The 24,595-nt window shown below is 41.1% G+C and overlaps 1 protein-coding gene across 9 annotated transcripts in view; it reads right to left on the bottom strand.

Annotated features, from left to right (window-relative positions):
- The window catches only part of ZNF521 (zinc finger protein 521), a 232,359-nt gene that overhangs the window by 130,319 nt on the left and 77,445 nt on the right, over positions 1–24,595 (bottom strand). For 8 of the 9 annotated variants that reach the window (XM_027797739.2, XM_027797740.2, XM_027797741.2 and 5 more), the window contains one exon: positions 5,142–8,494. In XM_027797739.2, the coding sequence (XP_027653540.1) occupies positions 5,142–8,494 (3,353 nt within the window). Of the gene's footprint in view, positions 1–788; positions 8,495–24,595 lie in introns of all 9 variants that reach the window. The other variant, XR_008731176.1, reaches the window with a different exon arrangement.

Raw genomic sequence — 24,595 nt, 5'->3', positions numbered from 1 at the left:
TACTATCAGAAATTGGAGCATAGTGTAATGTGAAGGTGGCCTACTGTGGCAAGAAAAACAGAGTAGCCCTTCCTAAAAATACATATGGTCACATCTTAAATAATACTTTCCTGAAAGCAATGTCAAAATGATGCAAGAAGACAAACCCGGTATTTTTAGTGAGCTTATTTTGAAACTCCAGAAGCAGAAAATATGTTTTCCACAGATTAGTTCCACAAACTATTTCAAAGCCAAATCTCTGTGCCAGCAACAAACCTTCTTTACCTTTTTCTGTCTCCGGATCCAAAATCCAGCATGAAAATCACTTGTTCTGGCCCTGGATTCACTGACAGGAAACCCAAGGCACTACTTCTTGTGTTTACATTACAAGTTTATGTGCTTATTCATAAAAATCCTGTAGTCAGAATGATCAGCTTGGATTGCTGATGAGGAGGATTATTTTAATTTCTTTATGTATTTCAATTAAATGTGTAAGTATTGATTTCGGTGCATCTTTTCAGTTAAAAGCACAGTGATTTATATTGCTAAAATGCTATTGCCTGCCCTGCCAAAAGCATGCATCTGGGAACATTTCTGGGTTGCTCATAGTCTTTTCTCTCTTCTTTCCGCCTCTGACTGCCAGTGCATGCTGTTGAAACAAACCAGCTACTTCAAAAGGCAGTTCCTGTTTTCTGTCTTTGTGAGTCTGGCAGTGTTTTGAGAAGGGGGGAGGAATAGTAAGAGAATAAAGGTAGACTCAGGGCCCATGAATAAAGAGAAAAAATGTAATGATAAAACAGTACACCTACCTGAGCTCCATTCTTTCTCCCAGGATGATACCATTTCTGGATTCATCTGAGGTCGTGTAAGTTGAGCTTCAAGGAGCCACCAGCTCTGCAGCATCTGAATTTTGTGACCCCGTCTCCACAAGCTCATTGGCAGCCTGCACTTTCACAGCTCCTTCCAGAACGGTGCAGTGATGCGCCCAGCATACCCTGCTGTGACATGCCCATCCTGGCATACAGCTCTGCACAACCACAATAGGACAGAAGAGCAGCCCCAGGCTCACACTTATTCTGTTCTTCAGCTGGTGTGACGGTTGCTAGTTCTTTCCTTTGTCCAGAACTTTTGATACTCTCTGCTACAGTATGTTTCTGCAAGTCCTTTGTAACACCTAAATAAGCATCTTTATTCCTGCAGTAATTTGGCAGTGTACTTGCACTGCTGCTTCTCTTCTCAGGACCAGAAAACCCAGTATTCTTGTATTATTAATGAAGGACTGTCTGCATTGCCACAGGTAATACAGTATTCACATGAGCTTCGCATTCATAGAACAAAGTGATACATAACTTAAGCTACTTACAGAGGCAATTAAGTTTGCTGAGCACCTACTCTAGAAGTTACCAACAGGACCCCAAAATGAGTGCAGTTGCACATAGAATAGAATAGAACAGAATCATTTAGGTTAAAAAAGACCTTTAAGAACATTGAGTCCAACCATAAACCTAACACTCCCAAGTACCACTAAACTGTGTCCCTTTGGACCGTATGGATACACTAGTGTAAGATAATTTTTACCAGTAAACTGTTGGTATAAGCTGGAGTCCATTTTCTCCTCGCCTGCCGGCTAAGCAGTTAACAATATAACTATTATTGTACAGTTACACTGGTATGATTCTGCATGTACAGAAGTCCTGAAGCTTAAGAAGTGAGGGCACATCTTCTGCTGAGTTCTCTCGTTAGGTGCATGACAGCAGATTAAAGAGGAACAAGAAAAGCAAGGCCACATGCTTTTTCTTGAACACTGCTTTTCATCTTCCAAGTGCTTTACAAAAAATGCACTGCAATTAAGCATGGCAATACACTTCTCAGCAACTATCAATCTTATTTTCTGAATAAGGAAAATGAAACAGAGGTGTTCAAGTAGATTTGTCCGAGTCAACAATGCAAATGAGTGACAGGAAAAGGATGGATGTCTAGTTCCCAATACATCACCATATCAGATCTTGTTCTCCACTTTTAAATATTAACTATCACCAAGAAGATTATTATCCTAGCTTAACAGTGTGTTTGCAATGATTCAGGATCTTTACAAGAAATCTACAACCTGAATTCAGCATCTCATTAGGCTCAAAGAATAACTCAGAGATTTACCAATTTTAGAGCTCTTTCAATAGCTAGCTATCCACAATCTGCTTGTTTAAGTCTGTTTGATAGTTTACGGGTACTAGATTCAGCAGTATGATGGGCTTAGGTTCTGACCTGTTCCTTGAGTTCCTGTAACTGATGATTAGAAGTGCCCATCATTTCCCATCCCAACTGAAAGATAACTTTCAGTGAAGATGATTCAGGTCAATGCCTTTCACTTAGCAAGCAGGGTGAGTTCAGCAGGTGATAGCTCAGCTGATGACATTATACCATGTTAAGGTAATTGCACCCTATCATGTTACTGAGTACAGGCTAAAAAGAGAAGTTTTCTAGTTCAACCATAAGAATACTTGGCAAAGAATCCAGAATTGACAGTTTTCAGTGTTATCCTTTATCTTAAAATGTTTTTTTCTAGTACTCTTACCATAGTAATCTATTACTCAGTAACAAAGGGTATTCAGCACTATTAATGGTTTGACAACTACTCTCCATATTTTTCTTGCCTTGGGAATCAAATGTTCCTTGTATAAAGGTTGTAATCTCAAACCATGTGACTCTCAACAATGCAAATGAAACCTTCACTCCTTAATATTATTATTTTTAATGAAAATTACCCCAAAACAGCATATTTAAGTAGCCATCTTCAACATCCCATTCAATTCAAAAAACATCCTTCCAGTGGAGTAGCAAAACCACTCACTAATAACAAATTTTAGCAACCCAATTTGTTTTTACTGTTTGTATTATATGCTTATGTTTTCACTTCCCTCAGCCCAAACATCCAAACTATACTGTTAAACATTTGTGTATTGCTACTTCCAATTTTGATTCTCATTGCTGTAATGCTTGCATCACTACAATTTTAAACCAGTAATATCTGTTAGAAAAATTAATTATCTCTAAGGAGTTTACAAACATGCATCTATGGTTTCCAGAAGTAATAATGCTCTGTCAGGAACTTGATAGCTTTGTGCTTCGCATGAGAAAATAATCTGAAAGTCTATGTTACTTATGTAGAGACTAGAAACACAGACACTGAAAAATCAGTTTACATGCTCGGAATGGGGTTGGGGAGCAAATGATTTCGAAGCAGGCAAATGCTATTCATAAATCTTGCTGTAGTTTAAAAGGCTTTTTCATCTTAGATACATTTCTAAGAGAAAAATCAAAAGGAATAGGAAGAGGAACGTGATGCCAATCAGAAGATGACATAAGAACTCGGATTATACCTGATCCAAGTACAAGAAGATTCACTGATGACACTGGAGGTAACTGACCTTGTATCACCGCAAAGGACCCCCAATTCTCTTTTTGTCTAGTTTACAAGCTCGACAAAGACAAGTTGGTAACATCTTATCATGGTAACTGTCTTAATACACATGATTCTGGTTGTGCTGCCAACATGACTGGGAAGAGAGATTTCATGTAGTCACTTGGGGAAAGATGACCAGAAACAGAAACCAAGATGACTCTGAATCTATCAAAAGCATATAGCTGGTAATCCTGTGGTTCTGATTTAGCAGCAGTACTACAGGACCATCAATGGTGTGAACCACACCTAAAGGGAGCCATTCCTTTCCCCTCTTCTTTGAAAAGGTTTTCCTTAGACCTGCGGTTCTCAGTCTAACAAACTGCTCCTTCCATACACTGCACACCACATTCCATTACCCAGGTGTACACACACACCCCCCCGCAATGTGCAAACTGGAGATGCAGAAGTCATGAAAGCATTGGGCTCTTCCCTGGCAGATGCATCCTGCCTGGTACCTCACCCTCGTCTCCCAGCTCCACTTCCCTCTTTGTGGCACTCCAGGCCCTGTGCTACTTCAGTGACCTCTCCCAGCCTATCTTGAGCTTTGTTCTTGGTACCTCCAGAAATACTTACCTCTGGGCCCACATATCCTTATGTAGCTCCCTTCCTCACTCTGCCTCCCTCCTGCCTTCCAGTTTGCACAACACTGTTGGATGACATGCTGAGAGATTTCTTACCCAACAGATGGGCTCACAAACAGGGAGTGAGGAAGGTGATGGAAGAGCAGCAGCTCCCTAGCCACAGGGTATCCATGCACATTCACAGCAATGGGTTGCATTATGCTTGTACCATTACAAGCCAAAAGCTTTCTTGAAACCAAAGTTATTATTTCTTAAGATCTGTTTGTGCTGTGTTTTTAGGTTTCCTGAACTATAAGGGGTCATTATGCAAGATAGCATACCTAAAATATTAACCCTGAGTCATTCTGTTGATGTTTCTGAAGATAAAAAAGATTCCCTTCCCTCAGTACATGACCCCCGTAACTTCCCATATTATTACTTGGTCACTGGTGATGAAGGAAGTAGATAAGATCTTTCAAGAGTTTGATATTTACTTTCTAAGTTATCCTGCATGAATGGGATTTCAATCACCAGGCACTAGGTGTTTCAGTGACATCAAAATGTTGTTCACCATGAACGGAAAGAAAAACACAACAAGGAATTGCATCCAAAGGACTGATTTCCCAATTTACCTTAGGCTAGTGTTGTACTTCTACTTAATCAAAATGTGCTATAAGAGGGGAAAATTAATATCTACAACACAATTTACAAAAAACACCCTCAACTTGTTGCTCACAAATATTTTTTCAAAATCCACCCCTTATGCCAGCATTTTGGCTCACTATATTCTACTCTTCTGTCATTAATGCGCTCTGCCGTAAGCACAACTCCTAGCTGGGGATTCCAACACATAAGGGAGCTAGGATAAGATTCCAGATCTCAGTTGTGCTGGCATGAAGATAGGTCTCCTCAGTGATACAGAAGACAATATCCTAGGGAGACTGGAATTAGTCCTATTCTGCACAATTCAATCCAAGACGTAAGGCATATCAAGAGGCAAGTAATTACTAGCTAATGGCTACGGATGGAAATGTAACATGGTTCAGCCTAAGCATTTCATGACAAGTGACAAGACAGCTTGAAAAAAGGGGGATTTTTCCCAAAAGGATGGAAGGTGTCAAGAGCAAAGAAAAAAGGGTTACCTCTTCAGTTTGGGAGGGGCTGATTCTGGGCATTGGAGATACTTGTGGTGTTTTCAGTTGTGTACTGTTGCTGTCTGGAACAAGCTCTCTGTGGATTGACTGAATATGGTTTTGGAGTTCACTTTCTGATTCAAATTTAACATTGCAACTAGAACACCGAGTCTTCAGTCCCCCTGCCTTGCTTTTGTTCTCAATGGAACTCAAGTTCTCATTTTGGCCCATGCCTTGTCTGTTACTGCTTGAAGGGATGTTGACACTTGGACTACCACTTTTACTGAGATTAACACAGCTAGCACACAGACCATATGGCAGACCATTGATGTCAAGTTTCACTAAATCCTGTTTTGAGCGGAATTCCTTCAGGCAAGAAGCACACTTGTACAGTTTCTGGAGATGCTGTGCACGCCCTGTGGACTGCACGGCAGAACCATTTCCAGTTTTCTGCATGTGGAACGTGCCGTGGATTTTCAGTTCCAGCGTAGAGGTCACTGTCTGCATGCACACCACACAGCGGAACCCTGTCAAGGAGTTCCTCAAGTCAGGGTGCATTTGGCAATGCTCTAAAAATTCCTCCTCACTCTGGAGGGGCATCTTGCAAATCCTGCAGTTTCCAGTGTCCAGGCTCTTACTATGTGTGACCTTATGTTCAGTAAGAGTCAGAAGAGATGGAAACCGCTCGCCACAGATTGGGCACATATAATGTTTCACTGGTCCCAAGTGTGTCTGCATGTGCTCTCGGAGCCCATTTTCAGAGAAGAATGTTCGAGAACACACATTACACTTGTAATTTCCTTTTATGAGTTCAGCCTTTTTCTTCACTATGGCACTTTCTCCAGGTCGAATGTTGTGGTCTCGAAGCTGGTGATTTTGCAGGAGAGTCTCCATGGTATAAGCTGCTCCACAAATGTCACAGCCATACATAGGCTCAGATGTGTCCACATCTTCTTCGCTGCCATCGTGGCTGTTATGGGACTCCTGGCTATTTGTCAACAAGGTCTGGAGTTCCACTTCCTCTTTCTGAACCTGCTCAGATGCCCCATTTGTTCCACAGTTCGGAGTTTTTGTTTCAAAAACACAATGTTTTTCCCTTAAGTGCTTTTCCAGCAAGATGATAGCATGGAAAGCTTTGCTGCAGAACTTGCAGTTGTACTTCTTGCTGTGTGTAGTAATGTGACACTGCAGCTCCACCTCTGTACCAAAGGACTCACCACAGAAGATGCACTTGTGTACTTTGCCTTGGTTCTCCAGGTGGTTGTGTTTAACATGAAGCTGTAGGTCAGTCTCATTGCGGAAATCCCAGTTGCAAGATGTACATCTGTATACCTTCTTTTCATTACTGTGCTTCACAGCCAAGTGTAGCTGAATGGAGACTTTGGAGTCAAAAACCTCTTGGCACAAAGTGCAGCGGAAGAACACAAATGTATGCATGTCCAGTAGGTGTTTCTGCAAGTCATCCACAGAAGTGAACTGCTTGTCACAGCTTTCACAGATGTAGTAGGTTGAGGTGATCATGAAATGAATGGTAACATGCTTCAGCAGAGACTCCTGATTTGGAAATTCCTTGTTGCACTGAGGGCAGGTCAGTTTTGGTAGGACAGTGTCAAGATGTGTTTTCAAATGAGTCTGAAAACCATCCAAGGAAGTATACTTAGCACCACACTGATTACAAATATATTCACCTGCAGGACGAGGAGGAGCACCTCCAACTGCCTGCATCATCTTTAAAGAGGTCTGCTCAATGGTTACAGGAGATAATGGACTCATGGCTCTGGATTTTTTTCCATTGTGGATGTAATTCAGTGCCAAAGGAATGTTCTTATGGTTCTCCTTGATATGCTTGTTCAGTTTAAGAACACTATTAAATATTGGAGAATTTGTACAGTAAGAACAAGAATACACTTCCACCACTGGATCTTTTGGGGTTCCAAGCACAGGGGAACCAAAACGGGAACTGCTAAGATCACAATGGACTTGTCTAATATGCTCTTCCAGAGAAGAATCTGTAAGAAATCCCATGTAGCAATGGGGACAAAAGAATGCATTACTGTCCTTAGCAGCAGGGTTGGCAAATCCATGAGAACATCGGATGTGTTCCTGAAGGGTGTTGAGGTCATTGAACACTTCAGAGCAGAAGTTGCACTGGTATACCATGGCAGGCATGGTAGAAACAATCAGTGCTGGGTCTGGAGCTTCATGGACTTGCTTAAGATGTTCATTCAGATTGTAGAGAGATGGCAATACCTCCAAACAATACTGACAGATATGGGCTTGTTCAGGTTTATCTAAATGCATAGTTTTCAGGTGTATCTGCAAAACTGCAAGGCTGGAAAACAACTGTTTGTTGCAATAAATGCAGCTGTAGGTAACTTTTGCCTGTTTACTTGAAGGACCGGTGATATCTGGCACTTGCTGAGCTGCCCGCTTCCTTCCACGACCTTTTGGTATAGGAGGAGCTGTTTCCACCATTGTTGAACTATCCACCGAGAGATTAGAATCTGGAGTGGTGCTAGAGACTGAGGTGTAGCCCACAGTTACCAAAGACGGGCTGTTGCTGTGATTGCACGACTCTGGCTGCTGATGACTGTCCATGTGGCTGTACAGCTCCTCCACAGTATGAAAGTTCTCAGAGCAAATGCTGCATGAATTCTTCTTCTCACCATTATGAGCCTGCTCCATGTGATTTACCAGAGATGTTTCCTCTACAAAGAGTTCATGACAGTAAACACACTGAAGAGCAGATCGGTCTTCATTAGGGGAACACTCGGGGTGACATTCTGCAATGTGCTTCTGAAGATCTTCAGGAAAATCAAAGCCTTCTTCGCACTGACTACATTTCTGAGTGTCCTTCATTTTCCAGTCCTCCATCCGGGAGGCGGACTGAGAGCCATCTTTGTTCCTCTCATGAACCTGCATGTGACCATGCAGTGAACTAGATGACAGGAATCCACGCCTACAAATGGCACACTTATATGGCTTGTTGGACGTATGAGTCTTTAAGTGAATTTTAAGATGATCACTCCTTGAGAACGCTGCATCACACTCACTGCAGTGATACTTCTTGTCTCCCGTATGAAGCTTTATGTGGCGGTCCCTGCTCCGTTTGTGTTTGAAGAGACGACTGCAGTATGTGCATTTGAAAGGGAGCTTGTCACTGTGGCTTTGCTCGTGGTGCTTTAAGTAGCTGAGGCGGCTGAACGATTTGTCACAAAACTGGCATGGATAGGGCAACCCTGGGCCTCCTTCCTCTTCACCAAAATCACAACCTTCTCCATGGCTCGGGGAAGTCTGGTCCTTGCTAGAAGGCGATGATGCTGGCCATGAGCACGTGGGGTCATCCTCAACATCCACTCCATCTGAAATGAGAAAGAAACACGCTCACAAGCTTAATCCCTGCGGTTCAAAGGAGACAGCAAATGCACATCAACAATGCAGATCTGCTACTCCTAAATAGCTAAAACATATTAAACTCAGACTAGGATATTTCTTACACCTGTATCCAACAGCTTCAAGACCACATTTATTTTTATCAGACTGTAAAACATTAGAAGTTATTAAATAGTTCTGTGCCTATATTAACATTTTATTGCTTTTTTATCATTCTTTCTCAGTTGCAAGATATGTATTACACATTGACAACTTTATTAAAATGCAGATTTTTATATATTTAATGTTTCTTTTGTATCCATTTTAAAATGATTTGCATATTATGTGAGAATGTGAAGAGTCAAAGGAAAGGAGAAAATATTACAGGAATTATTTAAAATTAATACAGTCAACCCACATGCCTAATATTTAATGAAAAGATTCCCCCTGCATTGCCAAAGTTTTTTTATTTTTTCACTTGAAGTTGATTCTGAACACAGAAATCATTTAAAGGCTATTACTGAGATAGACTTGGGTGTTGTTCTAAACCATAATAGGAAAAACTACAGGGGAGGAACAGGACAACAGTATAAGCAGTGGTGTTTTCTCTAACAAAGTACAACCAGATTTTTCCAATAACTTTATAATCCAGTTACTGAAAGCTAGCAGCTGGATCATTAAATGTTCAAAACAAACTAACAAATCAACAGCCAGGATCAAGGAAAATGAGAAAGTTTCAAAAGGGTCAGTTATGAACAGCATTTTATTTTCCTTTTTAAGTTCAAGAGGTTGCCCACCATTTCTTCCTTTTCACACAGGCCTCAGCCAGCTGAACTTCCTCAGTCCAGCAGAACCTGTACTATGAGGTGATCACAGACAAAGCAACTTGTAAAAAACTGGAAACAGGAAAAATGATAAACGATTATAGTAAAAGCTGAAAGATTTATGAGTTACAAGGAAAAGACAAAATAGAAGTGCTAGCCAGATACTGAACTGAGCTAGTTATCCATGGTATTACCTCATCTCTAGACAAGGCAAGTTGTGACTATTTTCTTCAACAGACGTGCTGTACAGGTTTTTTCCATCTTTTGTTTTATATGTAGATTACAACACTACAATGATCATACTTTCCTTAATCTAAAACTTCTTTGAAAATATTAACAGAATGCTTGAAAGACCACTCTACATGAAATAATATTTCTACACCTTTCCAGGGGCGATGCTTGGAGATTTTTTCCTTTTAAAAGTAAAATTGACTACAGTAACAGTACAGAAAAAAACCAGGATAAACCTCCTGAAAAATATCTTTTTTAAGTTATACTTGCAAAGTGGTAAGTTTCTAAACATCTTCAGCCTTTTCTCAAGAAATATACTACACCAACATAAAAGTTAGAGCTGGCCTATGTTACGTAAACAAATCCCAACCCTGCTTTCTTTAAGGTAACAAGATTTTACTAGATTATCAACCTCTTGCTTATCCACAGGAAACAGATGAGGATTCATTCCTTTCCTGCATCTAGAAACTGATGACAACGCCATCTCACTATCAAGGCCAGATGGCAGCCATCTAACTCTGAGAAAACAACCAAACACCATTGCTGGATGTCTGCCCATTGACACAATGCTTTTCAGGATAAGTTGGAAACTGCATGGGTTTTTATCCTCTTGTTTACATCTTGAAGAGGAGGGTTTCACAAATTATATCCACCTTTTGCGTGCACACACACACGCATTTACCTATGCACAAATCTGCACTAGTGGTATATATTCAAATAACAAAACCAAACCCTAGCCGAAATGCCACGTCTTTGAACTGAAAACAAAGGTGGTTGTTTTTTTAAGATAAAAATTGAAAAATAAAAATCCACCCTTCCAGCAAAAGTGCTATCATCTGCTAAAATGCTTCCTAATGTACTGATGCAAAGTTACTTATTGTCATACATACTAAATAATACCAGCCAGGTGAGTTTTTAAGTTGGTACATTAATGACTGCAGTATTCACAGGATGCTTTTAATGTAAATCTGCGTACTGCCCTTTCAGATTGCTGGGTTTGACTCTAAAACTGGAAATGATCAAAACAGTGGAACAACTATTTACAGAAAAAAATGTTATTTTTTCCTGTATTTTGAAATTTTATTTTAAATTAATATTTTCAGCCTGTTCTTTTTAAGTAGAAAAACCTTTTATCCTTTAAAAATCAAATATATTTCTGACATACAACCACTGCCGGGAGATAAACAGGAATTTATGTCAAGCAACTGAGTGAAGAAAAATGGTCTGTGACTGCCTAGGCAACATATTTTGTAACCAAATTTAGTATTAAAATGTATATCCCTATGCAGAAATGATATATTATTTTATAAATGTTTAGAGGAATATATAGTAAGTGTCATAAATAGTGTACCATCACTGACACAGTAGTAAATCACTTCCTTTTTGTGGCCACTGCCTGCCTGTTTTTAACTATTTTACAACTATTCCCCCTGGCTTGCGGATCTCAGCAGGTTGCCAGGGATCGGGATCAAGTGCTGAGTGTGACCATGGCATAAGGAACGGCAGCCCCTTTCCCCCATCCAATTCTCCTTGTTTGCTTGGGGGTCTCCCCTCAGTTTTTATACAAGGTAAGGAAAGTGGAGAGGGAATAGCGTAACTACAGCACAGACCAGTTCTTACTTTCCAACTGGCAAATATAAATGTTTCTGTGTGTCACTTTGCTGCTGCGTTTTTTTTAATCCAAGCCCGCAATAATTCTGCAGAGTAATTCTCTTTGTGCAAAAAGAAGAGCAAACCACTTACAAGTCTGACTCGCATCCTTTTAACTTAAAATGCGAAAATCTCTCAGTCTCTCAGAGCTGCAGAAGAACCAGCAAGGCAGGGGGAATTCCGCGCAGCGCATAGCAGAGAACAACAGGATTTTCCTGAGTACGAGCTTAACAATGTGGCAAACACGCTTCCCTGGCTTCCCCCCACGGCATGGCGGGGCCGAGGATAGCCGGCATGGACAGGGCACCGTCACTGGCCACCGTGCTCTGGAAGGTGGGCCCCTGGGCTGCGCTCACACAAAGGGTTCCCAAAGCCGGGCCTGTCGGCCATCAGTCACCCGCAGAAGGACTTTTGAAACCTTCCTTCTGTGACAAGGGAAATGTTTCTCTGCAGTGACTTTTGCTGTGCAGATTCCAACCTGAACACAGGCAACACTGTGTGTGACGGACTAACGTGCCTGGCGAGCTTAGGGGCTGCCTAGGAATGGATCTGGGGACAGCAATCAAGAGGGAAACCTGGACTCGGGATTACAGCTAGAGCAGGACATGAGTGATGGCCCCGCCTGTCCTACTGTTTCCCCATCCATCCCTACAAAGGTGTTGCCCCAGAAAATTAACATGCAACCATTAAAAGCATCCCCTTCAAAATGGCAGGGATCTGTGGCTTGCTATCCCACGCTGAGGCTACTCCATGTGTGCAGGCATTGGGCAAGCAGACCTGAGCACTCGAAGCCATGATGGAGAAGCTAAATGGAAGGTCCATGCAGCTAACCAGTAGGCTTGGGATGTGGACTCCACTCCCACTTTCCCAGGGGCACTTAGCACAGAGCCAGCTCTGTGTTGGGTGTGAAGTTTGACTTGCTGTCAGGGGAAAGGACTTCAAACTCCTTTTTGCTGACCACTTTCATAGAAAATACAGTTTGCTGCTACTCTGCATACAGCCATGTGTATATAAATCTGCAGACACCTACCCCCCGAGCTATGTCAACATTACAAATACTGATTTTCAGTGTTACAACAAGCTGTTTTAAGATACTCTGGACCAAATTCAGATGCATACATACAAGTCCCCAGGAGTGGTACACATCTATCTGAGGGCACAATAAGGCTCCTGGTATTCAACAGTGTTTATGGAGTTTGGAAATATATTTTCTGTATCGACTTTTTCTTTTTTTTTCCTTCGGCACTCACTAAGTGCCACTTACTGTAAATGCCTTTTTTGTGTAATGGCAAGTATTCTGAGTTTCAATGTGATGCACTTAACATGTCCATGTAAATTTTTAATTTTTGGAACCAGTCACTTCACACTCACTGCCTCTAAGAAAGCTCTAGCACTCACAACCAAAAAAACTTTGCTCAAAATCATCTACAAGGCCTAAAAGTCTATTTAAAGATGCAAATGTGTGTGAATAGTTAGTGCAGATGTTTTTCTACACCAACTGTACTTGCTGAGTTTCACCATTTCCATAAAGCACATTAAAACAAGTGTGTGAACACTGAGATGAAAGTACCAAGCACTCCTGAGACTTCCAGTGGAAAGTAGAGCTGCCTGACTTTTCTCCAAGCAGACAGGAATGCCCATGATTCAGCAGCCTGAGTAAATAAAAGAGGTCCTTATTTCCTAATTTTGCTGGCTGGCCACACTGCAGCAGTCTCTGTGCTGCTGCCAAAGGGGATGCAAAACTGGAACTACACCCAGCAGCTGAAGGACTGTCTTTGTTAACCAGCCAGGCCTTCCTGACCATCTTCTGGCAAAAAACCTACCGTATCCTGCAAGGAAGACCTCCATCTCAGGCTTGATAGTTCTCTAGTCTGTCTAATAGGATGCAACAACAAATTTTGCCTGGTCTGTGTTGGAGGACAGCTGGAAACTCAGTTAGTAGCAGAGTAACACCTGTTCAGTCATATTTATGGGGGAAAGTGCTCACTAACAGAAAAGTGAAGTAATACCAGAAGGAGTTATCCCATGAAAGGGGAGGGAGGAAGAGGGAAGCATCAGAGCACAAAAGCACCTCTGTGGAGTTAGCAGCCAGCCACTCGTGTGCCAACCCCAGTAGTCGTGAGGTCTTAAAAGTGATCGTATCCCTAGTGCTGCTGACTGAATTAACAGTACCACTTCAGAAAAATGTTATAGTCACCAGGAAGGTTTACGACATATGCACACTTTGGCAGAAATACGCTTCTGGGCACTTGCTTTATCATGCCTTACTTTTCTGTATGATTTAAATATGTTTTTGCTGCCACTAGACAAATGGCCACATTCCTAAAGCAAATGTCAGCAAACCTTTATGTGCCATAATACCTGAGGTTCCTCTGATAGAACAGAGTTAGTGAATTTGAACAAATTAATATTTTCAAGATCCTGTAAGCATCAGTTTTCTGTTTTCCCCATTTTACTGCTCAAGTAACTGGGGCACAGACAAGTGGGAGCTGTTTGCCTCAGGTTACAAATGTAATCTGTGCAAAGGAGGAAACAGAACCCGCATTTCCCAGGTTTGAGCCATCCCTGCAAGAAAAATCCTTTCTCCCCCTGAAACACAGCGCTGGCAAAATGCTTAATCTGCTGGACCTGACCAAAGAGGATGCCCAGCAGTTTAGCTGGACAGACACCCTCCAGCTCTGGGTCCTGTTGATATGTTCTCACTACTTTGCCCCCGCAATGGTAACAGCAGACTGGTCACACAACTATCCCCCAGGACCCCATCTGAAGTAGTAAATAACAAGGTTTCTTTACCAGGTACAAAATTTATAGCAATGGGTTACATAGGATGGGAATAGATACTAAGAATGACAAATCAAGTATACCAGGCAGCACACATAAACATGTCTACTACATGCTGCTACAGGCATATGGATCATGAATGCATATGTGTGCACTAATTGTTGTGTAGTTATTATTTGTTGTCCTACCATCAGCCTAAGACCTGTTCATATACAACTGCATACATGTATATGTGCTTATACACACATACTGAAAGGGATGAACTACACACACACACACAAACAGATTCGCTAATTTACCAGATGGCACGCTACAAGGTAGAATTTGAATTGTAAGAAAAGAAGGACTAAATAGCAGGTAGGTAGGTCAGTTAACTGGATGTATGATAGAGCTCTACAGTTTTAAATCCTTGCATTTTTGTGCAGGTAATTGAGTGGAGTGGTTATTATATATCATATAGTTTACTTGTAATGGCCATTTCAGGTTTTAGTGCTGGACACATTTTATATTATTACCACCACTAATTGTCTGCAGGGCGACCTTGAAAATGAGATAAGGAATCTTAAGGGAATATGCAGGTGTGAATAAATAGTAAACCAAGAGGTTAGATATTGCTGAAATAAAACCATATTGTGCTGTGCACTGAATAGATCTAAATAACGAGAAGATCCAAGTATAGCATTTAAAGCATTGATGAGACTTCAGTGATGGCCCAACATACGTCACTGAAACAAACTATGGTTTTGAAGTTTTTAATAGGATTAGCAGATAGCGCTAGCCTTCAAAGTCACTTTAAATAAAATATACATTATTATATAATACTCCCCGTTTACTTTCAGTAGAAATGTACACAGTTTTGGAAAAGCTGCAACTTTAATATAACCATCACATCTTTTTCACATCAGTGACCCCACATTAAACTCACGCATTTGTCTCATAACTTATTAAATGGCTTGAAAACTAATACTCTGTAATGGGCATTCAAAAGAGAAATATGAACTTTAAAAATTATTTATAATTTACAGATGTTTTTAAAAATGTATCAATATTTCAAAACCACTTTGGGAGCACCAATTAAATGCATTAACAGTTAGATTACTGGGGGAGAAACATACAGGGGTTCCTGACCAACAGAACTGAGACAGCTAGTACAGAGGTTTCCCCATTTTAAATTCCATAACCAGAAGAAAGGCAACTCCTAGAAACAACAGATAAGTCACTTTAATACCTCACAGGAAAACCTGGTTGCTTTTATAAAATGTCTTTAATGCCTACATAAGGAGTTAACATTCCTGTATTGCTCTCCTAAGGTAACCTAAGCCTCCAGTTCCATTATGTCTTCTTCAGAAGACATATTACTATTACATATGTAGAGAGGAGCATAAATGTTTTCCTTGATTGTTGCTTAAAGTTCATTTGAACAGACGGAGCCCAATGAATTCCATCTTCCAAAGCCAAATTAAAGAAAATGTAAGCAGTTCACATTCTGCTCCACCTTTCAAATCATACACAAACCCCAATTTGCAACCAGAAGAAAACAGAGCTTCCCTCTGCTTGTTTGAGGAAGCCAGTATTTTGTGCCTCTCTAGGCAAAGAGAAAGCATAAGTAATTTTCCACAGTCCTGTACATATAACTAATGACAGTCACCATCCTCAAAGCTTATTATACTGTTTTACATAATTGGGAATCACATGTCACACAATTAATTTACAGGGGTTGTTTAGTTGTGACTATACAAGCACTAAGCGATTCAAATTAGCTCATTTGTCCACCGCTTAAATGTGACAAACACATTTACACTGTATTTCTTCTGCTGTTAAGTTGCTGTTTCTTTTAGCAGTTGTTTTTGTTTGTTTGTACAGTATGAGTCAGAGACCACCAGGCTTGTTCCATCTGAAGCTAGGGTCAGAAAAAATCACCCTGAGAATAATTACATTTAGAATCCAAATAATGGGAAAGCAAAAACCCCATTGAAATGCTGCAGCAAACTTGCACATAATAATGATCTCCTAAGAATCTGTGTATTAACAACCTCATGTACTAAAAGTAGTGATTCAGTCAATCAGGTCTTTGCTAGAAAATAATTATTATAATTTGTTGTGCTGATAACAGCATTTGTACTGCTTATTAAGAACAGCAAACGACATGGGGATAACAGTACAGGTTCCTCACTGGTCTCCAATACTTTCTGCTGTATTCTGCTTTCACTGGGTTGAGCTGTCCCCAGGCAACACCATGAATAGGACCAGAAATCCTCTCCCTCCAACCCTTCCTCATGCCACAGCTCCTTTTGAAAGCTGCTGAAGTGTACAGAAGCCTCAGAGACAGCAGCCCCTATAACACAGTCTCAGTCATCAACGTAACTTTGCAGTGGCATGCAGGCATTAAAATGAGTTGGCTGCTTCTTTCTTTCGCAGGTCACAGTATAAGGAGTGTCTCTGAAGTCAGAGAAGCATCATTCTTTCTCTTTCCTTCCCAAAATCAAATGGTCCAGAGACTCAGACCCTGAGAGCTTCACAGCGGCATTCCAAGTCCCCATTCCCACACAGCCCCAAGACCTTGTGGGGAGAAGGGCAGGATGTCAAAACCTCCCTAGCTGGAGGTTCAGACAAAAGACGGTGCCCCTGGGCAGGATTTGCAGGCAGAAACCCCTGAGATGTCAAGCACCACCCTGGGTCCTTATTTGAGTATTGCCCTTCTTTCAGTTAATCTAGAGTTTAATCATGAAGGCCTGCAGGGATTGCCGGCAGGTGTACCTCACAGTGGGCCATCTTTCCCCTTCTTTTATCATGTACGCCTGCCCCTCCCACCTGTGCCTACATTTCAATCACCCCAATTCATTGCTTCATTGCTTCTAGATCAGAACAGCAACAGCAAGACACACTTTGGAGGGGGCTAAACTAGGACAAAGAAAAGAAGGCAGGCAATGTGTGGAGAACCAAAAGAAAGTAATATAGGGTGGGGAGAAAGAAGGGAGTAAATTATTGCCTCTGAAAGAAACCCAGGCAAAGATACCAAAAAATATTTTATAGGAAATGGAAAGTAAAAGGAAACAAAGATCAAGTGAAAGCAATGCAGGCAGTTAACACTTTCAAAAACACATCCATGTTATTTTACAGTGTGCTAGAATTAAATACAGTAAATAAACACAGAACTGCTTATTTCTTAAAATGATAGAGATGCGGTGGCAGCCTTATTTACACAGGTGAAAACTCCTGGACCTAGATCTGCAAAGGGACTCGGGTGTCTCCAGGAGCCAAAGAAGCAAAGAAAGCAGAATTCATGGGGCTCTGGGGGGGGACACACCAGGAAAAGGTCTGCAACCTCACAGCTTGGGCACTCAGCTGGGAGAGGGGAGAACTGAGTACTGGACTCTTCATACATTAAAGAGGCACTGGATAAAACCAAAAATAAACCTAAGCAGAAGTTTCACACTGCAAGAACCCCTGGACTAAATGTGTGTCCTTCTCAGCAGGTTAAGAGTTCCTTCTCAAATGTGCTCCTACCAGCCCTATGAAAAGGTTACTTTTTGCTTCAGTGAGCCCAGCTTCCATGAGAAGAGACCTCTGCACAACCAAAGACCCTCTGCTTGGAGGCAGGAAACATGGCTTTGAATCCTCTCGGGATGCTGAGGGAACGGAACCAAGGCCTCATGCCATTTAATACTCTACCTACCTGGCCCCTACATAGGGCAGACAGGAACACAGCCCTTTCTGCTGAAAGTGCCCACCGTGTTCTGGCCTTAGTACAATGCCGTCTGTGCAGCAGGCTGATCAGAGGCAATGGGTACCCAGATGCTCACACTAGGGAGGTTTGCACAGACTGCCAAGGTACCTAAGAAACCTTTCATGGAAAAAGAGGTGCCTACAAAACTGGGGTGAACCCAGAGAGGTTGGTTTTGGATAATTCTATTTAGCTTCTTATAGTCCATCTACATCCCCTTTTAGGGTCCCTTTTTTTTCAGATCTGGCTGCTAGTGCAGATGTGCCGCACAGCTGTTAAAAGTGATGTCCCCGAGCAAAGGTAACCTTGGTTTTTAAACTAAGTCAGTGCTCAGAATGGCAAACAAATGCTTACACCCACGCAGCACAGTCACACTGGGGGCAGCGTGTCTCAGGAACCTCTTCACTGCAGTCAGAATGCCATGCAAGACAATACAGCCCTATCTCCCTGACCCTCATTTTCCCTCGGTTACTTGAACGGGAACACATGTGGATGTCTACGGCATGGGATAGGCACAGGTTGGTAGGTGTGTGTGGCTTCCACTAATTTACAGGTAGTCTAGCCTGTAAGGGGAACTTAATGAATTTCCCAGTTCAGAATGGTCAGAAGACCAAATCCTACTACAAAGCTGTCATACCTGAACGGGCACACCTACTGTCTTCCAATCTTGCACAACATCAGTCCCTCCATGTGGAATTTTACAAGGTAAGAGTTGCATGTAAAATATACTTGCTTCGTTCAATCCTTTCATGTTAATATAGGTTTATTTGGATGATTTAATTATGAAAAAGAAGGGGAAATTCTTTGCAAAAGGCAGCATTTTCCTTCTCTTCTGTATAATTTCCATTCACCAAATCCTGCTGAAACTCATGATTAACTGCCTAAAATAGAGGCCTCTCCAGAAATAAAGAGATCTCCACTTTGTTAAAGCCTATATCTAAAACAACCCTTTGTAGCTTCCTCAGTGTAGAATGGAAGCCCGGTGTGAAATACAGTAAATTAAGCCTTCTGCTGTCAGAGTTGGAAATAAGAGTAGAGCAGAATAGCGGCTGGATTTGAAATGATTTTTTTTTTTTTTATTGGCTTCATTTACATCCTGTCTAAGGTCTTCTGAGCAGCTCAAGGTGTCTTATCTCTGGCTACCAGGGGGTATTTTGCAGTCAAAGCAGTTAACGTACTTTCTCTCTCTCTTTTTTAAGGCCATCTTATCTTATCAGACAGATCTCTTCAGGCTGAGGAGAACCCATACTTATCAGTAGCTGTACACTGTATTGACAGCTCAGTGCTGCTAGGGACAAGTGAAAGCTTAGGGTAGAGAAAGATCAGTTAACCTGTTCCACTCTCAGTTTAGACTAATCTTTGGTTTGTCTAACTTCAGGAAACATTGTACATCTTTTCTCTGTTTACTCGGACCACAGAGGTGCACAATCACATCATCAGTTGCTAAATCTGGTGCACAGGTACAGCCACTGTAACAGTCCCCAAGGCAGCCTGCCTGTTGACTTCTAACTGTGAGCAGTGCTCTGCTGACCTCCAGCAACTCCTTTGCCAGGTGACCTCAGGGCTGGCGGACTGTTCTGGGAGCATCTGAGAGTTGCTGGGATCGTCCAGCAATGCAAAAACAGAGGGCTGCACAGACTCACAATTTGTAAATCAGCCTTCCCCCAGAACACGGGGAAGTGCACACAGTGAGGGCCAGAAAAGGAAATCGCACACATGGTCTAAATAGAAGCAATGAGACTGAAAGTGAGCCTGAAAAGCATCCTGCAAGCCTGTTCTTGAATCAGAAAATAAGGTGAAAAAGCAGTTTATCTAGACCTGTCCTCCATATCCTACCAGGGTGAACTTTACAGCACAACATGATTAGTAACTATGAACAGTCAGCCCTGTTAACTGGTATCTCCAGGAAATGCACGAGTTGGCTTTCACGTTTACCAAGAAAAAAGTCATACAAATGACAAGATTTCTTTGCCTGATGTCATGAGCAGTGAACCAGGTCTAAAAAGTTTTAGATGCTACTACTGAAAAATCATTCACCATAATTTCAGGTGAAAAAAGATATAATTGAACATTAAGCCTTGCGCTGGTCCTGCTTTCTACTTTTTTATGCTTATTTTTTCTCTCCCTTTCGTGTCCAAACACTTCATGAGCACTTTTGTATTAGTGATAACCCTAGACTTTCCCTGCAGAGAAGGTTCGCTATTAATTGTCCATTATCTTGGTGTGTCAGCACAAAGCAGAGGGGAAGAAATTCTCATCCAAATGGTTTCACCTCCCTCTCTTGAGAGTGATGCCCTTGTTAGGGCATTAAAGACATGAAAACCTGCCACTTATCAGAATTGTGTTTGAATCGAACTACTGTCCTTGAAAACAGTAGACACCAGATATCATCAAAATAAGCCACACTGGCAGATCCTGTTCCACTGTGACTTAGGCAACCTTTATACAGCTTATATACACACACTTGTGATTGCATATGATGAGTAACATTATTGTCGTGGCTTAAAGTAAGAAAGGCATGTTCCTTTTGATTTTATAAAACAGTAAACACGTTAAAGATTGCAATTGCCAGAATGAAGAAAAGTTAGCGAGCACCTATGTTAAGTCTCTAGATAGCAGATTAAAATATGGGATAGTAGTATACGTAGATTTTTTGAGAAGAGTTGGTAGTAGAAGGAAGAAGATACATATGACATTTTTTATGAAACAGTTTGGAAGATTTCAACAGTTTAAATAAGCCTGAGGACACACTTGAATGTAAACTGAACCAAATCATAAAATTTTTTAATTACTTCACCAATTCTTAACAAAACATAATTCAAGCCTATTAAAATGCTGAATTTGCTTGCTAGAATGAAACAATATTTCAAAGAGGTCTTTAGTAATTCTATTAACCTCTTCAGAAGGAAATAAAAAAAAAAAAAAAAGGAACTTTAGTTACATCCAGAGCTGCAGACCTCTATCTGTCTTTTTTGGACAATCAATGAATGTCCTTGCTTTTCACAATTTGAAGTCAAAAAGAGGAGGGGGAAAAAAAAAGAAAAAAAAGTTACGCTTTGTTTTTAACAAGTAAACAAGTGTACAAATTAATTCAGAGAGCTGTAATTTTGAAAATTCTCTATGTTTAATGTGCACTGCAGTTAAACTACTTTTTCTGTACAAATTAATTTACTGCATCAGTGATCGATGTTTATGTTTAGGCAATTTTATTTCTCAGTATGGTAAAATTAGACCTAATAGTTGCAACCTGTTATGTCCAATCTGTCACTGAAATTCAAATTGCCTTTTTCCTATTATTCAAGGAGCAATTTGGAGGAATTAAAGCCATCTAAAACCAGAAGACAAACAATTCTCTGTAAGGACTCAATAGCCTGTGTCATCAACCTGCTCTAGAAAGCAGTGGTCCTTCCTCAGCAGAACCCCCGCTACCTTGTCCTCAGGTTCTGTACATTTCCAGCCTGGAAAGCCACAAAAGGCACAAGTGTCTGAAGACAGTAGAGTGTTGTGGTGCTTCTTGAAGGGAATGTAAAGAGAACATACATTTTGAGGGAGCAGAAATACCATTAACAGCTAACAGAAAGACCCTTCTCTGTATTATGTAATTGTTGATGTTCACACATTTTCAATCAGCCATCCATGTATCTACAAAAAATAGTTTGTTCTTCATCTGGGACAAGTTAGTTATTGTCATCTTGTTCTTGTCAGTGAAGCACTCAGCTCCCACCGCCAATTATTATTACATTCATTATTGACATATACTCGTTGAACTTTGTTTACTACCCTTTGCCTTATTTTCCCTTGCTTCAGTGGGATGGCTGTGCTATACACACCAGGTTGTATCACCTGAGGCTTTTTGTGGCCTCAAAGGCTCCTAGAGCATCTTCCAATGTATCTTACATGTTTTGATCACATTTAAATTCCTGGATGGATGTTGTATACTGTACTCATTTACATGTTTTACTCTTAAAAGTCTAACAACAAGCCTCCTCACAATTAAGAAACAAATGCTCGCTCTCCCCTCTCACACCCCTACTTTTATCTTTAGCTTTATTCTTCTGTCTGTGTTTGTGTGTGGCAAGCAGAGATTCATTCTTCTCACAGAGAACAAATACTCTGCTTTCCAAATACAAGCCTGCATCTGAGTTTTTGGCCTTTTTGGAGATGGATGAAATGGAAACAGTGAGATGAGAGATAATGTTGGTGTTGAGGAGATTTCGCATCTTTTCCACTCATTTTGTTTTACACTCTATCTTTTATCACTTTTAAAATTCAAAGTAGTCTTATTTCTTTGCAAGATTGCTCAGTTCATCAAGCTGATTAATAATTTTGCTACTAGTCTGATTAATGTGCATTAGTCAAGTGATTGATAATTTTACTGTTTTGCAGGCCCAAGCTGTCCTAAACATCTTGTGTTTTGATAGTATTTTACAACTGGAACTTCCTCAGATGGATGATATGTAACTTCCTGTATTCCAAATGCTCAGCAAAGTGGCATGACCTTACCCTTGGGTTCATTCCTCTGCTTTAGTGCCCATAAACCATTTTCAGATGACAATATTTGAACTAAGACCCTTGCTTTTTGTACAGCACTTGGCTGCTACTTCCTCTTCCTCCTAGCTGTTTGTTTCATTCCTCTGGTTGATGTTATCAGGGTTATCTCAATGTGAGGTAAAGCACATCTTTTTGCAGATTCCTATGTAGTTTCTAGAACAATGACCTGAACTTCTATTGATCCACTGGCAGCCAGCACAACACAAATAACAACATCATCTACTCAAGTTTGGGAACGCATATAACAGTTAAATCATTTGATGTGGGATGGAAAATACACTTTATTTCTAGTATTTGAAGCACAGACCATTGTATTCCGTGATTACCTTTACACGCTTCCTCCTGAAGTGGCCAATGAACCAAATCACTATTTATCATCTATTGTACAAGATTTCCTGACTCTGCTTGTGTTTAGACTTCTGTTTTGCTGATACTGGACTTCACAGTATCGTCAGTCTCCAGAGTAGCATATAAAAGCATGATCTATTTCTAAGACTGAATAGCAGGCTCTGTTAGGTAATGCATTGGCCAGTAGGCTGCACTTTCTTGGTAATTACAGTGGAAGTTTTCTCTTAAAGAAAACATGGCATTGCAAACGGCATGGAATCAGCTTTCTTTCTAATTGGAGCTTTCTTTCTAATTCTCTCAGTACTAAGTTTCCCCATAAACACACTCTTTATATTTGGATACTGGATTTAACCCTCTTATACAAAATAAGACTTGACACAATTATATATTTATTTGATCTTTTCTAAAGTACCAATTGCAAGCCAAACAGCATAAAGAGCCAAATGCAAAACAGTAAAAGTAGAAAGCAAAATCTAATAGCATGTTACAATATGCTATACACACAGAATTCAAAAGGGACCTGCCAGCCCCAAAAGATTCAATTCCTGACTAGTTAAGAGGGAAGAGAAAAACAAAAGGGTAGCAGATGCAAAAACAAAGGTAGGGAGCCCATAAAACAGTCATGGATAGGCCAACTGAAATAAACAGGGCTTGCAGCTTGCCTTAAAGGCAGCCAGCAAGGGGCTCTGGCAGGGAGTTCCACAACCGAGGACAAGAAAGACTTGCCTTCGGCCCATGCCTGACTCAGCCCAGGGAGAGAAAGCTATGTCCAACTGCGAGCAACTGCCAAACAGGGACATGGAGTGTGCAAAGCTGCTGCCCAAGAACTGGGGGATTAAAATTTGAACAGCTACATTGATGGGGCTGTATTTTTTAATATATCAGCTTTCTACCCCAAAGAGGCTCCGGATCAATTTCAAGGGAAACAATTAGGAGCACATTACAGTAGTCTAGCCCAGATGACTGCAGTATGGTCTTTGTCCAAGATAAATAAGCAAACTGTTCAAATAAGCTGGAAATTCATCATGAGGATGTAGAACTAGGGCCCTTCTTGCTGGGGAAGGAACATTACAATGTTGGTCAATAATACTCCCAACATGTACTCTGTGCTAGCCTGCAAATGTGTCTCTCCACATCCCAGAACACTTCCTGTTTCTTTATTTCATGCCCATTAAGGCAGCAGCCTCAAGGCATATTGTCTAAAGGATTCCCCCCATTTTCCGCAGTCTTGTAGGCATTGTGCTACAACCAGTTTCAGTCCTCTAAAACATGTCTACTGGAGACATGTTACATGCCTGCAAATATACTGCAGACCTCCTGCAAGCAAGCACAGTTCACAGCAGACCAAATAAAAATATCATATATCGTAATGTCTCCAGCCAGCTAATGGAATGGCAACCTCTTAACTCCCCTGATATCTCACATCCCAGAGAAAGATGGAGAAAAAGAAGAGATATAATGGAAGACTGCCTTGTGGAAGAAAGCAAATACTCATCTTGGAATAAGTACTACCCATTTAGTCCAATTATTTAATTGCTCTAGGCCAGATGCCAGTTTTGGGTCACCTCCTTGGGCCAGGCTCCACAGTCATGGGATAGGAGCTCTCACCTCAAACATGGACACAGTGGCAGCTTGAGGAGCAAAGAGCTGGGGCGTGAAGGGTGCACTAGGAGCATCCCGACCATCAGGAGGAGCCAGTAACAGCTGTTCCTGCAGAGCTACAGTCTCAACACAGGGTCACTTCAAAAAATTGGTAATCCAGGCAGAATCATGCTGTGAACTGGATCTGGCTTGCAGGACATTTTTTGGACCACTCTGTATCAACTCCAAAGCAACAGCTCTTCTCTGGCTTTTACCATGGCAGAAAATAGCCTGTTTTGTGGCTTTTTATCTCCTGGGCATAAACCCAATCAAAACAATCTGAAATGCAATCAAGACAATTAGGTTTTTTATTCTTTCTGATCCTAACATGGCTGCAAAGG

The sequence above is a fragment of the Falco cherrug genome, chromosome 3, assembly GCF_023634085.1.
Source record: "Falco cherrug isolate bFalChe1 chromosome 3, bFalChe1.pri, whole genome shotgun sequence".
Lineage (NCBI taxonomy): Eukaryota > Metazoa > Chordata > Aves > Falconiformes > Falconidae > Falco > Falco cherrug.
Note: the sequence above shows the minus strand (reverse complement) of the source record. Positions and strands in the feature narration are given on the sequence as shown.